At 35.9% G+C, this 19603-nt stretch overlaps 1 protein-coding gene across 10 annotated transcripts in view; it reads right to left on the bottom strand.

The window, feature by feature from the left end:
- Positions 1-19603, bottom strand: part of DENND2C (DENN domain containing 2C) — a 97658-nt gene that overhangs the window by 24479 nt on the left and 53576 nt on the right. For 5 of the 10 annotated variants that reach the window (XR_014237775.1, XM_082369033.1, XM_082369040.1 and 2 more), the window contains exons 2-8: positions 13077-14088; positions 12255-12391; positions 11715-11827; positions 10952-11122; positions 7661-7757; positions 3526-3570; positions 1513-1700 (exon numbers count right to left, since the gene is read on the bottom strand). Coding sequence is in view for 9 of the 10 variants with exons in the window: in XM_082369033.1 (XP_082225159.1) it covers positions 1513-1700; positions 3526-3570; positions 7661-7757; positions 10952-11122; positions 11715-11827; positions 12255-12391; positions 13077-13900 (1575 nt within the window). In the remaining variant the exon portion in view is untranslated. Of the gene's footprint in view, positions 1-1512; positions 1701-3521; positions 3571-7660; positions 7758-8592; positions 8612-10951; positions 11123-11714; positions 11828-12254; positions 12392-13076; positions 14089-14185; positions 14246-17269; positions 17417-19603 lie in introns of those variants that run through there. The other 5 variants (XM_082369036.1, XM_082369037.1, XM_082369038.1 and 2 more) reach the window with 4 other exon arrangements.

Below are 19603 nucleotides of genomic sequence, written 5' to 3'. Positions count from 1 at the left end.
CACCCACTGAACACAGTAGCAATGCCCAGGGCAGGGAAGGATCTACCATGTGTTGGTTGCTTAAGACACTTCGGGGTTAATGCTTGCCTGATTCTGACCCCCCCCCCCCCATGCCTGTGCAGAGGGTGGCAGCAGTCACTGAGTGAGGACTGAAAGGGGGAAGCCAGACAGGGCCCGGGGAACCAAGGGGTAGGAGTGAGGACAACTGGAGAACCCATCCTGGAGAGGCGGCAGCAGGTGACAGCATACATGAGCCAAGGCTTTAAGACCTTGGCACGTGCCCCACTGTCTCATCAGATCTCACTCCTCACTTACAAAACACAGATTCAAATATAAAATTATTAAGAACTTCAACGGTGACTGCGGAGCAGGGTGCAGGGCCCTTGCAAGTGAGGGGCCTTGTGTGACTGCACTGGTCACATGCCCATGAAGTCAGTCCTGCTCCTTACTCAGCTTCAGCCAATTCATGCCACTTCGGAATGTAGGCTAAGTGTTGGCAGTCTTTCTAGTTTCTCAGGAGAAAGCAGAAATACAGATTTTTATGTGAAATATGACTTTTAAACAAAAAGTTGACAACAAAAATTTTATTATTTTATTACTGTGCAAACCCAAAAAACATATCTGTGGGCTAAATATGCTCAGAGGCCATCAGTTTGTTAAGCCCTGATGTAATGATCATGCTCTTTGTATTTACGGCCACAAAGCTCAGAGCCACATTTGGGGTCTATTTTGTAAGCTCTGGGAGGGCAGGGACCGAGAAGATCTATTTCAGTTGTATCCCCAGCACCTAATCTTGGCAAATAGTAGGTATTTATGAAATACTGATTAAATAAATGAATGAATTATTTTGTGAAAAAGGTATTGTAAATGAAATAATACCGTTAATAACAGTTACCATTTATCAACTGTTACTATGTGCAAGGAACTGGATTAAGCACGTTATACACATTATCTCATTAAATCCTCACTAATAGGGAGTAACATTACATAGTGCTTACTGTATGCTAGACACTGTTCTAAGTGCCTTATATTAATTATAATTAGCTCATTTAATCCTCACCACAACTCCATGGGGTAGACACTATGAAGATTATTCCCCTTTGACCAATGAAGAAAATGAGGCACAGAGCAGTGTAACTGCTCCAAGTCACACAGCTAATCAGTGGCAAATGCAGATAGCTGGCTTACACTCCATGCTCTGACTGCTACCCTGCTCTGCCACATTTATCAGTCCCCTCATTAAGGATGAGAAAATTGAGGCTCTGTAACTTGCTAAAGGTCACTTAGTAAATAGCAGAGCAAAAGATAAAAACCCAACTTGAATAATGAGCTTTAATTCCCCCTTGGTTACAGCTTATGCCTGATACAAGATATCATCAGAGTGCACCGGATCCTACAAGAAGTACAGTATTAGTAAAAGCTAACTGAGACGACAGTAAACAAGAAGAGAGGGAATAAATGCACAGAGACACAGAAACGTTCCTGGATGCCTCAGAGCCTCCATGCACTTACCTTGCTAGGGAATTGTTGTATGATCTGGGGAATGTAGCTTATTTCTGATGGCTTCTTCTGTAGAGACACCACCACAAAAAGTTCAAACAGCTGCTGCTCCTGGAATTCAATTAGATCCCGCTCTAAGGTCTGGTAGTGAGGATTCCTCTTGGAAGATTGCTGCAGTTGTGCTATGCGCTTGTAGCGACCTGCGATGAGATCACAGAGTCTTGTTTTCCTTTATAGCCCTATCTTCCCTCCAGCACCCAGAGGTCATGACCCACGCGGGACTAGTCTTCACTCAGTCGTTGCTAATGAATGTTGACTAACCAATGTCTGCCACCCAGACATACTTGTTAGGGCTATGACATACTTGGACAAGTGCAGATTCTCACGAGCACCTGGGGGCCCTGCAGGGGGACTGATGCTCTGTGTCCCAACCGATACCTATGTATGTCCCAACACATACTCTGTGCCATCCCATCTTGCATGGCATGACACCAGGATACATGGAAAATGTCAGGTAAAAGCACTGGCCTGACAAAAGATGCCATTTTGGGGACCATCAAATCATAGGTGGGGGAAAAGATTTGATAAAAGAACTGAGTCCTATAGAAGGTAAGTTCCTAAAGAGACAAGTTTGATAAAATTAAAACAAAAACTATCCTCACATTAAAGAAATGTTCTTTTCCCTTCTCTCCTTGGCATATATTACTGATAATGGACATATACTTATATCAATAAATGGTGCTAAATGCAAGAGAGAAAAATGACATGTAAGAAGGTATCCATTAGCAGACTATTTCTCAAAAGAAAGAATTCATAGAAGCATACTATTTAAACAGTATGAGCAATCCCACCCAAAAGTGGATACCATTTATCCTTTATTCTCATTTATCTCTAAATTCTGAATAATTTGGGGTAGTCTCCACTAGGGGACATGCAGTACTTGCAGAAGAAATAGTCTAAGCATCCCAGAGATTTGCTTATGTGTCATTCTGAGCCAATGATGGAAAGACTCATCCTCTAATTGTTTTGTTTTTCTTTTGAGATATGATGCATTCTGCCCCCAAAGAAGTTACAATGTAGATCAAGATATTAAGAACACTTAAAAAATAATTTTGGAGTGCCTCTCCAAAATTATCCAGTACATTTAGTGCTCTAGGCAAACCTTCCTTACTCCAAAGGGCTCAGTTCAAGTCAAGAAAATTTTAGGGCCTGTTTCTCAGTAGCAACAGAACAAAATTAATCATCTTTACACATCCAAGCTGAACCTGATGATGACTTAAGTTTCACCTTCAGTCAGGCTACAGAATCAAACACCTGAAGCAATTTAGGCTACTGGTAGGAGCACATGATTATTAATCATAAGATCAGAGTATCAGACCTGGAACTGCCCTGTACTCAGCTTTGATAATTCAGGTCTCCTATTTTTTCCATGCTTCAGTTAAACAGAAACTAAATAATTTGCTGTGAAAATCCATTAGGATGAAGGATACAGAGCACTATGACTGCTTGAACAAATACAGCCAAAAATGCACGGCATCTTCTACATTCTAACAGAAAGTAAATGGCACAATAATTTAGAATATAAATACCTATGAATAAGAAACAGATCAGTGTTTCCTGTCCCAATGTCAGAGATATCTAAGATACTCAAATGAGTGACTATGAAAAACTCAGATATTTAATGCAAAGTATTTGCCTCAGAGAATGACTCACATACTCTGTTTTGGCTGCTGCACATATGTCTGAATGTGCAGGTCTGCCGCTCCCCTCTTAAGATGGACGAACATTCCATCTTAAGAACTACACTGGTCTGCCTCACTACACCACAGGAGGTTTTTAATGCTGTCAAACATCTGACAGTGTACTGTTTAGTTCCCCAAATCTCAACAGGTTCTTATAATGAAGAAATCACCGACAAAGTGAAACTTCGTGTAGAAAAAACATGCTTAATCACAAAGGTAGGTGCCACTCCACCTACAACCAGGATCATCACGCGAAAGGGAGCAGCCCCACTGACTCACTCACTCTTTGGCAGATATTCGGCATCACTTTCGTACCCACTGGTTTCACCTGAAAAGAAAGAGCTTCCATTTGTACTGTCCAACAAGAACAGGCAGAACACGAGGACGAAAACAACGTAAAAGCTCCACAGACCTGGGGACTTACTTGGAGTAAGGAATAATTAAGGATGCTGAGCCTTTCTCCAAACCACTTAGCTCTATCAGGGCAGGACAGGTGCAAAAAAGAATAAAAGGCTCAGAGAAGAAACTATTCCATTCCATCTTCTTCCCATACCCACCTCCCTCCTCAGTTCCCCTCTCATTCTTAATTCTAGAAATTAACAGCAGTTCAGACTAGTTTTAGAAAGCCTTGATCAGAGTGGATTTGATTTCTACCTTCATATCGTTGTCTTTATATTCCCAAATAAGGTATCAAAGGTAAAACACCAACCTGGCTAAACAAAAATCTCAATACGGAACACACTATGAATTTAGATTAACAGGAAAATGTGAGGCTAAGAAAGATTACCAAATAAGTTTATGAAGTAATATTCTACCTCTTTTATGATGCTTCTAAGCCACCTCTAATGCCAAACTAAACTGAACTTTACTCTGAATTCTTATAGTACTCAAATGGCTTTGAACTGCTCTTATTTTCCACAATTGGATTTTAAGTATCTTGAGGCTAAGGGGCTTTGTTTTTAGAAGGGAATGTTCTGTACAATACTAGGCACATTGTCAATTTACCAAAAAAAAAAAAAGTAAGAAAGAAAACAACCAAAACACAAAACAAAACACCGTGAACAGGTGAACGAAAAATTTCTAAATTAAGTCTTAAAAGTTAAAGCAAAATTTTAAAATATAAAGAAAGGGAAAAAATTTTAATGTATCAGGAAAAACAAGGACTAGGAGTCATAAATGAAAAATGTATGGAAGTTTGATTGTATAAAAATGTAAAATTTCTAATCTAATAAAAAATCATTAGCAAATTCAAAAGGTAAATAAACTGGGGGAATATTTGTAATCCACATTGCAGACGCAAGGCTAAGTTTCTTAATATTCAAATAGCTGTTACAAATGAATAAGGAAAAACACAGCACAACAAAAAAAATGAATAAAAGAGTAGGAATAGGTAATTTATAGAAAAAGATTGATAACTATTGATAAACATAACTGTCCAAATTCATAATTAATAAAATAAAATAAATTTAATAAATTAAAACAATAAGTAAGATACACTTTTCAACCATGAGACTGGCAAAAAATAAAAAGCTCTAATAAAACACAGTATTAATGAAGATTACAAGGAAAAAACCATTTTCAAAAGCTCTTCATAGAAATATAAAGCTGTTTTTTTTTAAGCTGTTAAAATCTATTTGTGAGACAATTTGGCAGCAGTTATAAAAATTTTAATTTATGTGTTCTTTAAAGTATGTGTTCTTTGATTAAGTACACTGCTAGGAACTTATTCTACAGATGTATTCTTCCCAACATACAAAAAAATATATAAACAAAAAATGTATATTACAGCATTGTTTGAAGAAAAAAAATCTATATCTATATATCTACCTATCTATTTATAAAAGTTAATTATCCACAGGTTAAATAAAATGTTAGAAACAGCCAAAATGTCTACCAGCTAAATAAAATTCTTTTACATCTATACCAAGAAATACAGTACAGCTATGTGGATCTCTATGCATTGATACCAAAAGAGCTCCAAAGTATATTAATTATATTTTTTTTAAAAAAGCAAGACATACAAAGTCTGAATAGTATAAAACTATTTGGGGAGAAAAAATATTTGCATGTGCATAAGATTTTCTGGGACTAGTAGGAGGAGGTTTGGGAAACTTTGGCTTTCCGTTTTATGTTATTCTATATTATTGTAATTTCTTGCTGTGCTCATTTTAATTTTGTAATAAGGAGGAAGAGAACATTAAAAAAAATACTGTCTCTTCATTAGATATGTGGGAAAGGTACACAAGACATGTTACAGAAAAAGCAAGTATTTAAATATTGTGTACTATACAGGTTTTATAACTTCAAACTAACTACAATGACAAAAAGTATACTGGGGCTATAAAATGTTGTTCAGCATGAAAGAACAAACACTGTGAGCTCCTGAGTCCTATTTGTATCCTTAGCACCAAGCACCTCTTGGGAGCCCATGAAGTGTTTGGAAAGAAAAAAAAAAGAAAGAGGGAAGGGAGGAAAGGTAATTTACCTGGAAAAGACCTTACAAAAGATCACTTAAATGGCTTTAACATATTCACATCTATGGGTTTTGACGATCTGCATTCCAAGACACTGAATGAAGGTTAAGGGGTTTATAAGCCAATAGGAAAATCTGTTGAGAATCTGTAGGGATCAAAAAAGTACTAGGTTGTCCCTTTTTTAAATGTGACTTCAACACACAAAATTATAATTTTGAAGAAGGACAATAAATCATTTTGTGATACCTGATAACTGAGAGTTAAGAACTGTTTAGGTTGTAACAGATTCAGTAAAACCTAGCATGTACTGGCAGAGTAGGTAAATATAATTATCTGGTTCTATGAGGCATCGTTGATATACAGACAAAAGCTTAAGGAGGTAAACAAAAATCTGAGAACTGTGACTATTGAGCCAGGAGATCCTCAGGCATGAGAGAAATTCCTCGGGTCCACTGAAGGAGTTGGCCACAGAGACTGAGTAAATGCATATTTCCTTTGAGCCACGCAAAAGAAAACAAATTTGTAGGGACTACTCCTTTTTGTGTGTGTATGTGTTATAAGTTGGCAGTTTATGCTCTTAAATCTTTTCTTTTCAATAATGATACAGTGAAAAAAAGGATTTGGCTCTTCAAAAACTTTTCTTAGAGCCAAATTTACTAAAATGTTCCTAATCCATAAAGCATTCAAATAAAATAAGAGATCGGTGATAATCTACCTAGGGTGGCATATCTGGTGAATACAGTTATCAATAGAGTGCTGTTAATATGGGAAAATGATAATGTTTTCTAAGAATTTGTCCCGGTTCCAGTGTCTTGGTATTTCACAAGATTTGTAATTTATAATTTATTTCCTAATTTATAAAAGAATAATATTGGCTACATGCGGGTATTTAGAAAAACAATCATAATAGAGAAGATTAAGACTTTGTGGTATCATGTTCCTTGATTCAAATTGATGCTTCCTCCTCTGGCTCAGCTTCTTCCTCTGTAAAATTAGGATAGTCCCTACCTCCCAGTGTGGTCATACGTTATACACCAGATAAAGTACATAAAGAAACTATTACTTCATTCAGTAAATGGTAGCTATTATTATTAACAATAACCAGAAATATTTCTTCTACAGAAGAGAAGGCTGAAATGTTGTAATAACTGCTTCTGAAGATATGAAAACTCACATTTAAAATGGTGATGAGATGATTTTAATCATCACAAAGTAAGAAGAAAGTCTTGAATTATTGAATGGGGAAGTTTATTTTCCCATAGTAATTGTTAGAATGAAGAAGAGATTTTCAATGGAAATTAAGAAATTTCTGTCTTTGGAAGTCTGCCAAAATATGAAATATTCTTTTCTGGTATGACTTGGCTGTTGTTTCTCACTTATGAATCTCACAGACAAAAACTGCTAAACTCTACACATCCTTTGCCAGACAACCAAGTTAAAGTTGTAAAGAAAATTCTACAATAATAATTCACTATAGATGTTGAAAGTTTCGTAATTAAGACAATCTAAGTTTTATCTAGGCATCTGAAGGATAAAACTACTGAACTTATTAGATGACTATAGGTTGAGTACCACATACATTCAGTATATATATACTTAATATTTTCATTTCTCCACTGAGAGAGTCTATACTGACAAAAGACTATAAATCAAAGTAGTACTACAAAATAAGAATGCAACCTGTCCATGAAAATTAGTCTCATTGGTTTATAACTATATTTTAATTTATTTACTTATTCATCCAATAGTTATTACTTGGTACAGAACTAAACAAAAGGGATTTGAGGAAGAACAAGAAATAATCCCTTAGCCTAAAGAAGTTTTATGTTTAAGTGGGATAGACAGGAAAGTAAACCAAAAATTATAATTCACATCAAACATTAAATTATATAATGATTCGCCCCTCATATGCTAATAGCTATGGACAGTTGGAACAATTCTTACCTTTAAAGGGAGGTGCATCTTTTCCAGTGTAAAGGTGTAACTTTACCCTCTTCTTCCCTCTCTTAGATTCAAATATATCATCTATTTTCAATACAAGCTGAAAAAAGACCAGAAAAGTACAAGTTAAAACAAACACCAACAAGTTTTGCAGCTTGATATTAACTTATTAGTGATTCTCGTTCAGAGAAAGATCCATTTTATAAATAAACACCTTTACATTTTTCAATTTTGAATCTAAAATTATCTTTAGTAAGATGATATGCTATTCTAATACATACTCCATTTAACATGGGTAAGAGAAGTGGGAAAGGATATTTCCTTTCCAGAGGAATTCAGCACGGGCTCTTAGAGAGATTGCTTGTCATTCCATGTCACAACATGCAGGAAATCTGGCTACTGCACTCCATATATTGACCAAGCCTTACCAATGGACTCAAGTTTTTGCTTGCCCAGAGTAGGAAGTGGGATATTTACTCACTTGTAAGGCAGGGTGAGGCACAGTTATGTCTGCTCCCAGGAATTTTTGCAAAGAGAGGATAATCACGCTTAGAAAGCTTTAGTCAAAAGGAATACTCCTTTGCTACTGGGAGCACTAATATTATAATTTATTTTAGAAACATGTCATAAAAATAGGAGATTCTCAAGTATGCCCAAGTACAAAACAATGTTCCATTTAATATGCATTATTCATTACAATTCTTTCTTTGCTTCTGGGAAGTGTGTATAAAAGAGACAGACAGACAGACTAGGCTTAAAAAAGAGAAAAGAATTAAAGTTGATCAACAGCCACTTTTAAAAGGAGAAATTGATTAGTTTTTCTATGTATATTTTTCTTAAAATTCCAAACTTTTTCTTAACTATCGATCTTGATTTAACAAATTTAATGCCCAGAATTACAGTTGTTAGGAACATTATATAATATGATAACCAACAAAGTTGCTTGAGAAAAATGCTCTTGTTTTTTCCTTTGTCCTTGTTTCTCTAGCAATCCTGGCAATCCATAGGCAGTGAATCAGTCCACTGCAAGAAAAAGAACATGTGAGAAACATGTGCTTCCAATATGCAGATTATTCCCACATTTTTGGATGAGTTTATTCTTTTAAAGATTTTCATAGCTATAATTCAAATGAAAAGTTACCAATATTCTTAAATATTAGCATTATAAAAAAAAATAAGAGAATCCAACATAAAAAGGTATTGCTAGGGGCTATAGGAAAGATGTATGAGAGTAAACATGTATTTTAGGTACATAAGGACCAAAAATAGTAGAATTATTAATGTGTATTTGAAAAGTATACTTAAAAGTATACTCAAATGTTACAAAGGAGAGGGAACTATCTATTCTAGAAATATGAGATAAAGTAATAAACTTTAAATTTTGATTATGAGCTAGGAGCCTATAATTACCTTCTAGTTACAGGAAATACTGTAGAATAGTCTTCCTAAGAAATGATGGAAACCATATTGCTGTACACACTTGACACAAACAATATAAAACATTAGGAAATCTACTCTAGCAAACAATCCCACACAGATTGCCACAGTAGAGAAAGAAAGGAAGGGTAGGGAAGAGGCATATGGACTAGATCAGTTATTTTCAAACTATGAAACCAGTTTCCCTTCCAGAGATAGCTCTAGTCATCAAAGAGGAAATAAGTGAAAACTGCTTTCCTCATGGAATGTTGTTCCCGAAGATAGTCCAAAACCAAAATTTGTATTGCAAATGAAACATCCTAAAAGGATTTAATCCAAGGAGGGTCACAGGTAGAAATGCTAACAGTCTGTTCCTGCCTGACAATCAAGAATTCATCACCATTTTTCTCTTCCCCACTTCTCAAAAAAACCTTTGGGAAAATATCAGAAGAGGAAAAGTTGGATCATCTCACCTATAATCAGAAAGAGAACAAGCTTTGAGTACTCAAGGGATCCACAGTACATAAAATACTGAGGCATGAAATCAAAAGCACTGCAAATATCCTTGAGTCTCATTAAATTCCACAATCCATAAGTTCTAAATATTTATTAATGCTATTCCAAGAACCACATCTTAAATACAATTCCTTATGTGTTTGTGTTCTAGCCCCTGTGAACACATGATCTGCTGTTTCTGGAACATGTGGGAGGCTGCTTTGTTGTGCCAGCAATTCTTTTTTTTTTGGAAGTATAGTTGATTTACAATTCTGTGTTAGTTCCTGGTGTACAGGAAAGTGATTGTTATGCATTATATATACATATATCCTGGAAATTCTTTAAACCTCTGATTTTTAAGCAGTCCTCACCATACACAGGAGAAAAAACACCTAAAGGTTTTTTTTTCCAGAGAGATCAGTTTAGTGCTTTAAAAAAACTCTGTGTCTTTAACACTTCACATATTAAAGAGGGAGGGGCAGGAAATGGATCAGAAGAATTAAAGTAACTGTGGAATAGAATATTTCCCAAGGAACCAATCAGCAGTTACTACACCAAGAAACAGCTATGACTTTTGTTTAATGTTAAAATCAGGTATAGAAATCATGTGCTAAATGAATATAGCTAATTCAGATGGGATTAAAGAAAGGAATACTATTTAAATGATTTTATTTCTGCATAGTAATCCTGAAAACATTCTGAATTACAGAACAAAATAACATAAAGAGTTTTTAAATATTTTCATGTAATTTCTTAAATGTCTCTCCTAAAAAAATATATATTACAAATAATCCAAATTTCTTTATTTTGGTTCAGTGGCTCTCATTGAGATGATTTACAGACTTATTGCCTTTTCTCCCTTGAGAGAGAAGTCATTTATTTAATATAATTGGCAAAAATTTCTATTCCCAAGTAATAGTTAAATTTCTTTTTTCCTTCCTTTGAGTGGACATTTTTGGCATATACTTTGTCATTACCGAAAATCTGTAAACTCAGGCACAAAACTGAATTAACTTTGGCTGTTATACAAATGAGTGAGAACAACACTGAAGCCAGCTTACTAGAAGGTCCTTTTACATGACGTTCTAGGGCTTCCTTCACACCAGCAGCTGATTTTAATGAGAACTAAGGTAACTAGAGTGAAGCCCTCCATCTAAAGTCAATTTTCCAAATCCACACACACACACATAAAAACCTTGGCAAAAGCCATTCATGCATTTTTCTTGCATGAGCACAAGCTTAAAGCTTATGGCTGCTTTCCAAATCTTCTAATTCCAGTAGGTCAGTTCTAGCCTATTGTTCATTTCAGTCTAAAGTTTATTTATTCGCATTTGTGGAAATGCTGAAGTAAGAGTTGAAGAATCAAAGTACTGGAGTTCTTACCCTTGGAAGATTTTTCCTTTTCCTGTTTGCAACTTCTCCAGCTCGGAAAAGCTTCCATTCAGTTAAAGTGACAGGCAACGTGGTATCCCTTGTGAGCTTTGACCGTAAATAAATTTGTGAGCTCTTCAGTTCCATAGTCTTCCGGTGAAAGAACTGAGGTTTGGAAGGAAGCTAAAACAGAAGAGGTACTGCTAAGGTAAGATCATCTAGGTAATGCCTGTGTTCTCAAAGTCAAAGCTATCCCCCCAAAATATTTATCTTTCCTTTGAAATCATCTGAAGTGAGGACACCATAATTTCTTTTTCACTGTTTGTAAAGAAGTTTCTTGGGTTTCTAATCCAAGTTCTTCTACAACAATGTAATCAAATTTCCAGAAAACAATAGCTCAGAGTCCTCATTAACTCAAGGCAGCCTTTGCTTTCAGGGCTGGTGAGTGCTTTCAGGGACCAGACAGGTAATTTAGGCCACAGGTTGATGTGAGACTATTACAGTGCTGTGGTAACTATAGCGAACTAAAAGGTTTATGGTCTGTCTAAGGGTGTTTGTATTCAAGTCTTCTGAAGCGCTAAAAAACAAACAAAAACCCCTCCCCAAAACCAAAAAAAAAGAAAAGTTTTGTGCTGCTCCCCCCAAAACAAAACAAAGAACAATAAACCCACATTTCAGTGCCTCTTAGTTTTGGCCCTAGTTAAACCATTTTAACCTTTTTGTAGGATCATAAATAAGATTCTAATATTTTCTTATATTAATTCTCTGGTTATACCTTGGGTGCCTTGAAAGCACTTTTAGGGGGTGGTAGCTTCCATGTTGAAGGAGATCTCCACATGGGCAAAGGTTGCACTGGAATATCTTCATATGGATTTTCTTTGGTGGGATCTTGAAAAATAATGAAAAAAAAAGTTTAGAGGAACATAATTAAATGGGAACACACTGACTACACTTAAAAGGAAAAGAAAGCAAAAACTGGCTAAATATATTCAGCTTCCTACTCTACATTGCTGTAGGGATGTAGGTCTCAAAATCAATGGTACTTTAAGCTCACAAACCACTCAGGCGTCCAACCAACCTCAAAGAATTCTCAAAATACCATACTACACACATCTACTTCTGAACTGAACAGTCCAATAAACTAGTTGTAAAATCCATTAGAGAATTAAGGAATTTATACAACAAAGGTTTCAATATTAGAAAGGAAAATCTAGAGCAAGACATGCTTGATTGTAAAAGAAGTAACATACTCTAGTTAAGGGCTCCACCAACTACATTCTCACTAAATTTAATTGCAAAGTTTGTGGACACCTACATATGATATCCTCATAGATATTGTCCTCAGACTGTGTGTAACAAAGTGCTGAGCCAGAATTTCTTCTAAGTTCTTCATGAATCGTCCGGGAGTTGTGATTTCGAAAGTGCTGAATGTCCTCAAATTCAAAGGATTTCCTTAAGAAAGGAGATACATTTTAAAGTTGTATCTTTTAAAACTCTAGTATTCTTTATATTGGTATGATAGACACAAATTGATAAGAAAAGGACTTAGTGTACAAAATTACAAAGGTGTTTTATCAGATACCTAAGAATAATAAATTAGGCTGATGCCCTATATGCACCATGAGAAAACTGGAGGCTTTTAGCCAATTACATTCATGTTCTTCTTTGGGTACTTTATTAAATTCACTCTGTAATAAAAAGTGAGGTTAACTCCAGCATGCCCTAAATGAAGTAGAAGAATGTACTTGTTTCCCTATACATTTTTTTTTTCTTTTTTGGCCGTACCACGTGGCAGGTGGTATCTTAGTTCCCCAACCAGGGATCGAACCCACGTCCCCTGCATTGGAAGCGCGGAGTCTTAATCACTGGACCGCCAGGGAAGCCCCCTATACATTTTTAAAGATATAAAATGGAAGTTTTTCTACGGTACTTATGTCAGTAGATTGTCCTGGATATTACCTATACTCCTACTGTTTCACTTGTATGTATTTTCCCCTTGGGTTAATCAACATCTGTATAATCAAATTATAGGTGTAACCCACACATGGAAATGGAAATTGGTTTGAAAAGGAAACAGAAGCTCAAAAGTTCTATAAGGAAAATACTTAAAATCATTACCTTTCAAATAAAAACATACCTTTTAGATCTCCCTCTGATTTTTCTGCCATATTTCTTTGGTTCAGGTTCCTGAGAAGAGGCTAAAGAGGACTCTGTACAAGAATTATTTTCACAGTATTTTCTGTCACAGTTTCTTTCTTTACATGGCATAACACCAGATTCAGATAAATATCTGAATGTCCTACGAGGTTTTGGCAAAGGATTTATAGAAGGTCCACATTCTTGTCCCTCAGGTTCAGAGTAAATGTTTTCTAAGCTCTTTGTTACTCCATATGAACTACCCAGACCTCTGAAATTCAGTTCTTTTTCTGAAGAGTCACAATGTTCTAAAGCTAAATTTAAGACTTTATCTGGGGGAAGTGCTTCTATTTTCTTCCACAATATCTGTGAGGTATAGAAATTTCCTGGAGGTAATGAAGTCTCTGGATCCAAAACTTCTTTCCGGCTTTCAATTTGTTTGGCCTGAGAACATACCCAGTTGGATTCTGATTCATTTTTAAAGAAGTGTGTATCATCATATTCACGTTTCTCACTTTCATCCTCACTTTGATTGTGGCTTTTGGCATCTTCATTAATACCTTGATCAACATTTTGAGAGTTGGTGACATCCAGCTTTTTGCTCTTTCCCTCAGCAACAGGATTTCTCTTAAGAAGAGTCTCTTGATTACAGTTATTATATCTCACTCCAAAGTCCTTTGGATCGCACTTATCTGGATTAGATTTACCATTAGTTCTTCCTTCCCACTGAGAAATTTTTTGTTTGATGTTTTTGCAGTGGCTTCTTGACAGTGTATGAGCAGCAGAACGAGAAAAACCAACATCCATGTTCCCAGTTGGGTGCATGACAAGTGATGAATTTTACTGAGGTTCCATTACAAGTAACTGTGAAATACTATATTCTTTATCCTGTCAGTTAGAATCCAAACAATTCCAGTATTTTCCTTTCATCTTTAACTTGAAAATGTTTTAAAAAGAAAAATTCTGATCATCGATCCTTGTTGAAAATGGCTACAACTTTATCTTGAATAATCCTATTAAAATGAAACGAATATGTTAACACAGTTTTATAATTTCCTAATTTAAACTCCACTGAAACACTGCCCACCTATCCCTAAATAAGTTGCTTACATTTCATATGTAAAGATGTACCTGTCATCCATTAAGCAATTCAACCTCATAAAGGCATTCCTAAGATGGTGGTATAATATTACATAGAAAATATTACTTATGGTATTTCTCAAATTGTCTGCTTTAACATTCTGCATATTTAATTTCCTAAAGTTAAGTAGAATGAGGTTTTATAAGAGATTATATATAGTAGTATACAATATTATTTTGCGATAAATCAATTCTTTATGAAACCTTCTGTTAATGAAACAAGGTCCAACAGAGTATTATAAAAAGCATACAGAAATACATCTCAAATAACCAAAAAGTTTATGTATACATCCAGAGGAAGAGCCAGTTAGTCTGGAAACACACCAATAGCTGATTTCCTTCTCCAGTGCTATGTTGAGATAATATTAGCTCATCACATACCCTTATTTCAACTTTACTATTAGCAACACAGAATTCCATACACACCACTGTCACTAAAGACAATCCAAGGTGCCATTAACTATCAGTTACTTCGAAATGTAATAACCTATTTTGTCACTGACTGAACTTTCCACATCTCTGCCACCATACACTTGACCCAAATCAGCAAAAATACTTACAGTCACATCCCTTCCTTTCACACAGAGGCTTCACTCATTTAGGACCATTAACTGTTTCCTCAAATGCAAAATTTGGCAGAGAACTTTTCCTGTCAACTGAGTAAAGACCTGATCTCAAGTTCTACTGTATACTGTTTAAAAATAGCAACTGATTCGATACTTCCTGAGGCAGGGGTCATCCTTCCTTGAGCTTTGTCTGTGTGGCCTTGATTAACAGGCAGGAAAATGTCTTGGCCCAGCTCTGTCAGTGTAGCTGACCAAAACTGATACATACACAACACACACACACACAATTTATTCTAGGCAGAGCAACTGCTAGTCAGGACTACCATCAACTTTCAATTAAACTATTTCTTCAAGTTTGTAGGAAAACCAGGTTTGCTAGCAAATAAACTTTGATGAGGGTCTGATGCAAAGAAAATCATTCTAAAAAACCTTAAGAAATTGAACTCATGTGAGTGGAAAAAAACAAAACAAAGCACCCAAAATATAAAAGCTGTTGGGCAGAACTCTTCACAAAAGACAAATGCATAGAATTTGAACATCCAATCAGCTTCTACTGCTCATTATTAAAACTCTGAAAATCCTTTACTAGTTTCTGATGTTTACAGAGAATTCCTAAGGATTTTAAGGTGTCCTTTAGACTCAGGTTTTCTTCACTACAGACAAGATAGGAGTATTTTTCTCTCTCCTGGGAGCCTAGTCAAGGTTTTTGGCAGTCCCAAACTCTTTCATTACTCTTCCCTTGTTAACGTGTTTTAAGTATGAATGTGTCAAACTGAGGAGAAAAAGATGAAAATTGCTTGGGCTAAAAAAAAAAAAATGTTTAACTTGAAAAGAACTGGCAACAAATGGCCTAATCTATGGAATTCACATACAAATATAAGTGATGTGTATTCATTGTGTTTCAGTGGCAAGAGAGTAGCATAGCAACATGACACTCCTTAAATCTAGGTAGGTATTATGAAGAGAAATGTTACTTTCTCCTAACTATGTATTAATACATTGCAGCTTTTAAAAAATGACAAATTATTTCAAAACCAAAAAGTTTTAATGCACTCTAATTAGATCGATGCCTGTATTGATATTATAAACTGCCTTTATACATGATTGCGCAGCTCCAATTTTTGCCAAATTAAACTCTTTATAATGTGGCTTGCCTATTCTTATACATAAGTTGTGATTTTGTCCTATCCAAAAAATAAGAATCACCAAACCAAGAGTTGCCTGTTTTTCCCTTACAGGCATCTCACATCTAACTGTCCTTTTAGTCTAATTAAATTGAGTCACTTTGCTACCCAGCACCTCCTCCCCTATGGCTCTCCTAGCCTGCAAGATTCTTTATATCCCATCCTTCACCTCTAGTTTCTTGCCTTGACCTCCACTATCAGTAGACATTCTAATCCCTACGTGCTGGCCCAGTGCTCAAGTCCTAGATCTCTCCAAGCTTCATCTTTTGAAAGCTCCCTAAAGCCAACTTATTCACATATTTGCCCCTAGACACTGCTTTCTCAGCCTTGCTTCAACAGTTCTCACAGAAACATAGATTGAGAAAATATAACAGCTTCAATAATTTTTAAAATTTTGTTTCTTCTCTTAATACTACAAAATGAGTCAAAAGCTTCTCCAACTATTAAAGACTATTAAGTCAGGCAGGACTCACACGAAGAGAAGCTAGAGCTCACGATAACCACAATGGGCAACCTCAAGAGAAGAAACCAGCAACTCAGTTCCTCGGGTGGGCAAAAGAAGTATAAATGTGAAAAACTAAGCATGATTTTAAAAGTATAATAAAACAGAATGCTTGGAGTAAAGGCTACTAATCAATTCTTTTTTCCTACTCTTTGTTCCCAAAGAGGTGATTCTTAATCATGTCCTTTGGTTTTACAGTAAGTCCTCCATATACAAACAAGTTCCGTTCCGAGAGCACATTTGTTAAGTCCAATTTGTTCGTAAGTCCAGCAAAGTTAGCCTAGGTACCCGATTAACACAATTGGCTATATAGTACTGTAATAGCTTTATAATACTTTTCATACAAATAATGCATAAAAAACAAAAACAAAAAATAAACATTTTTACTCTTACAGTACAGTACCTTGAAAAGTACAGTAGTACAGTACAACAGCTGGCATACAGGGACTGGCATCGAGTGAACAGGCAAGAAGAGTTACTGACTGGAGGAGGGAGAGGAGGTGGGAGATGCTAGAGGTGAAGGATCATCAGCAACAGGAGACAGAGGGCAAACTACAAGTTCACTCACACCTGATGTTGATGGCACAGGTTCTGGTTCCTTGCTGGATTCAATTCTATCTACCCTCTTGAAAAAACAATCCAGTGATGTCTGGGTAGTAGCCCTTTTTTTCTTGTCATAGATGACGCGGTAGCACCGGATTGCATTCTGAACGGCTGCTTTAACCTTTGTGTACTGTTCTACGTTCGGGTCCTGTGCCTCAAAAACTAACAGTGCCTCCTCAAATAAAGAAAATCCCCTTGCCATTTCCTGCATCATGAATCTCTTTGGTTCTTCAGTTACTTCTTCCTTCTCTTGTCTCTCTTCATCCTTTCTCTGGGCCTCCAGTTCCTGGTCTTTTTAGCAGTACCAGCTAGATCACCACTGCTTTTACACTTGCTTCTGGACATCCTGGGCTTGAAATAAAGATACTGTACTACTGTACTCTATACAGTACTGTAAAGTACACAAAAGCACAACCTCTTGTAGAGGATGCATGCACGTGACAATGTACACCAGACACGTGAACTAACTTACGTGACTGGACATGTGAACAGACATTCACATCTTTGAAAGTTCGCAACTTGAAGGTTCGTATGAGGGGATTTACTTGTTTTCTATTGCTTTTCTGAGTATTTACTTTCATCCAAGATATACAACAACTACAGTTTATCAGCTTAAGATGTAATTTATAGTATAACCTAACACATATAGGATTCTGTGTTCTTAGCCTTTTAAAAGAAACCAATCTAAATCCATTCAGGTAAGTGAAATTCTCTTTAAGAAAGAGAATATTAACGTTCTATTTTACTGACTCAAGTCTATACAAGGAAAGTTTCTCACTCCAAATCCTTTAAAATATTTTATTTGATTAAATTTAATCTGGCCAAATAGGAAGAATGTAGAACATTCTAAAAGTTGACTTAAAAACTGATGAAAGGATATACTTTTAAATGGTTAATTTTTGTTATGTGAATTTTACCTCAATTAGAAAGAAAACAGATGAAAGGGACCGAAAAGACTCTCACTTCTGGTGTGATAGAATAATTGGACTAGACTTGCCTTTCCAACATAAAAAACTATAAAACTGGACTTATATGTAAAATAAATGTTTTTAGATATTGAATAACAGCAAAGGACTGTGATCCCTGAAAGAAGGAAAACAAATGAAGTGGACACCAAGATGACCCAGCTTTCACCCTGGAGGCTCTTTTCAGAAAACAGCATAGAACATGGTAACCATGCTGAGTTAAGGAAAAAGAGACCAGAATGTGCAGGGGCAGAGGCAAATACAATCTTCAGGGTACAGTATCAGAAAGGAGGGAGCAACACAGAAGAGAAGCTCCAGAAATCTACACAGGATCTACTTGAGTCTTGGGCTGAATACTAAGCTGGTAAGGTATAAGGTAACACTGCACAAGGCTAGACAACATATTACTGGGAAAGAACAGCTAATGGAACCCTGTAAAGCTGACTAACACCCCAGAGTTAACGAAGGTCTGGGAAATGTTCAACTTCCAATGATCTTCACAAGAGAGGCCTTGTCAAACACCTGGGTAATTCAGTAGAAACAGTAGGAGGTCACGGCTTGCCAGTTGGACTTAACTAGCCCTAGAGTGAAGGCTACTTTAGAACCACCACAAAAAAAAAAGCTTTAAAAAAGCTTTTCAGAAGGATCAAGTTGATTCATAAGTAATTTAAATAACCACAGAAACAAAAGTCAATAATTTTTACATGAAGACATCAAAATCCAGACACGCCACAATGTAACATTTACAATGTCTAGCATCCAATCAAAATTACTGAACATGCAAAGAAGCCTGAAAATGATACTCATAATCAGGAGAAAAACCAGTTAACAGAAACAGAAGCAAAAATGACAGACATGATACAGTTGGCAGAGAAAGACTTCAATTCAGATATTTTAAATATATTCATAAACTTAAAGCAAAATATGAACATAATGAGTACAGAAATAAAAGACATAAAAAAGAAAACAAAGGGAACTTCTGGAGCTTAAAAATACCTCACATGAAAAGAAAACTTCGCTGGATTGTTTGAACAGCAGATTTTAGATACTGCAGAGGAAATGATCAGTGAAGTTGAATAAGTAGTAATAAAAATTGTCAAAAACTAAAACAAAAACTGAAGCACAGAGAGAAGAAAAGGGTAAAACAAAAGTCTCACTGGGACAGTATCAAGTGGTTTACCTTAAATATAAATGGGAATCCCAGAAGTGAGGGGGTGGGAGGCAGGGAACAAATATTTCAAGAAATAATAGCTGAAATTTTTCTAAATTTGATGAAAACTCGTAACACATAGATCCATGAGGCTCAACAAATTCCAAAGAGGATAAATATAAGGAAAGCCTTACCAAGGCAAACCATAATCAAGTTGCTGAAAACTGGTGATAAAGAGAAAATTCTTAACAGCCAAAGGAAAGAATATACATTACATATAGGAACAACAAGGTAAGTCAGAAAACAATGGAAAATATTTAGAGAATTCTTTGGTGGTCCAGTGGTTAGGACTCGGCGCTTTCACTGCCATGGGCCCGGGTTCAATCCCTGGTTGGGGAACTAAGATCCCACAAGCTGC

The sequence above is a fragment of the Balaenoptera borealis genome (genome assembly GCF_965194805.1).
Source record: "Balaenoptera borealis genome assembly, chromosome: 1".
Taxonomy (NCBI): Eukaryota; Metazoa; Chordata; class Mammalia; order Artiodactyla; family Balaenopteridae; genus Balaenoptera; species Balaenoptera borealis.
This window is presented reverse-complemented; position numbering and strand designations above follow the sequence as displayed.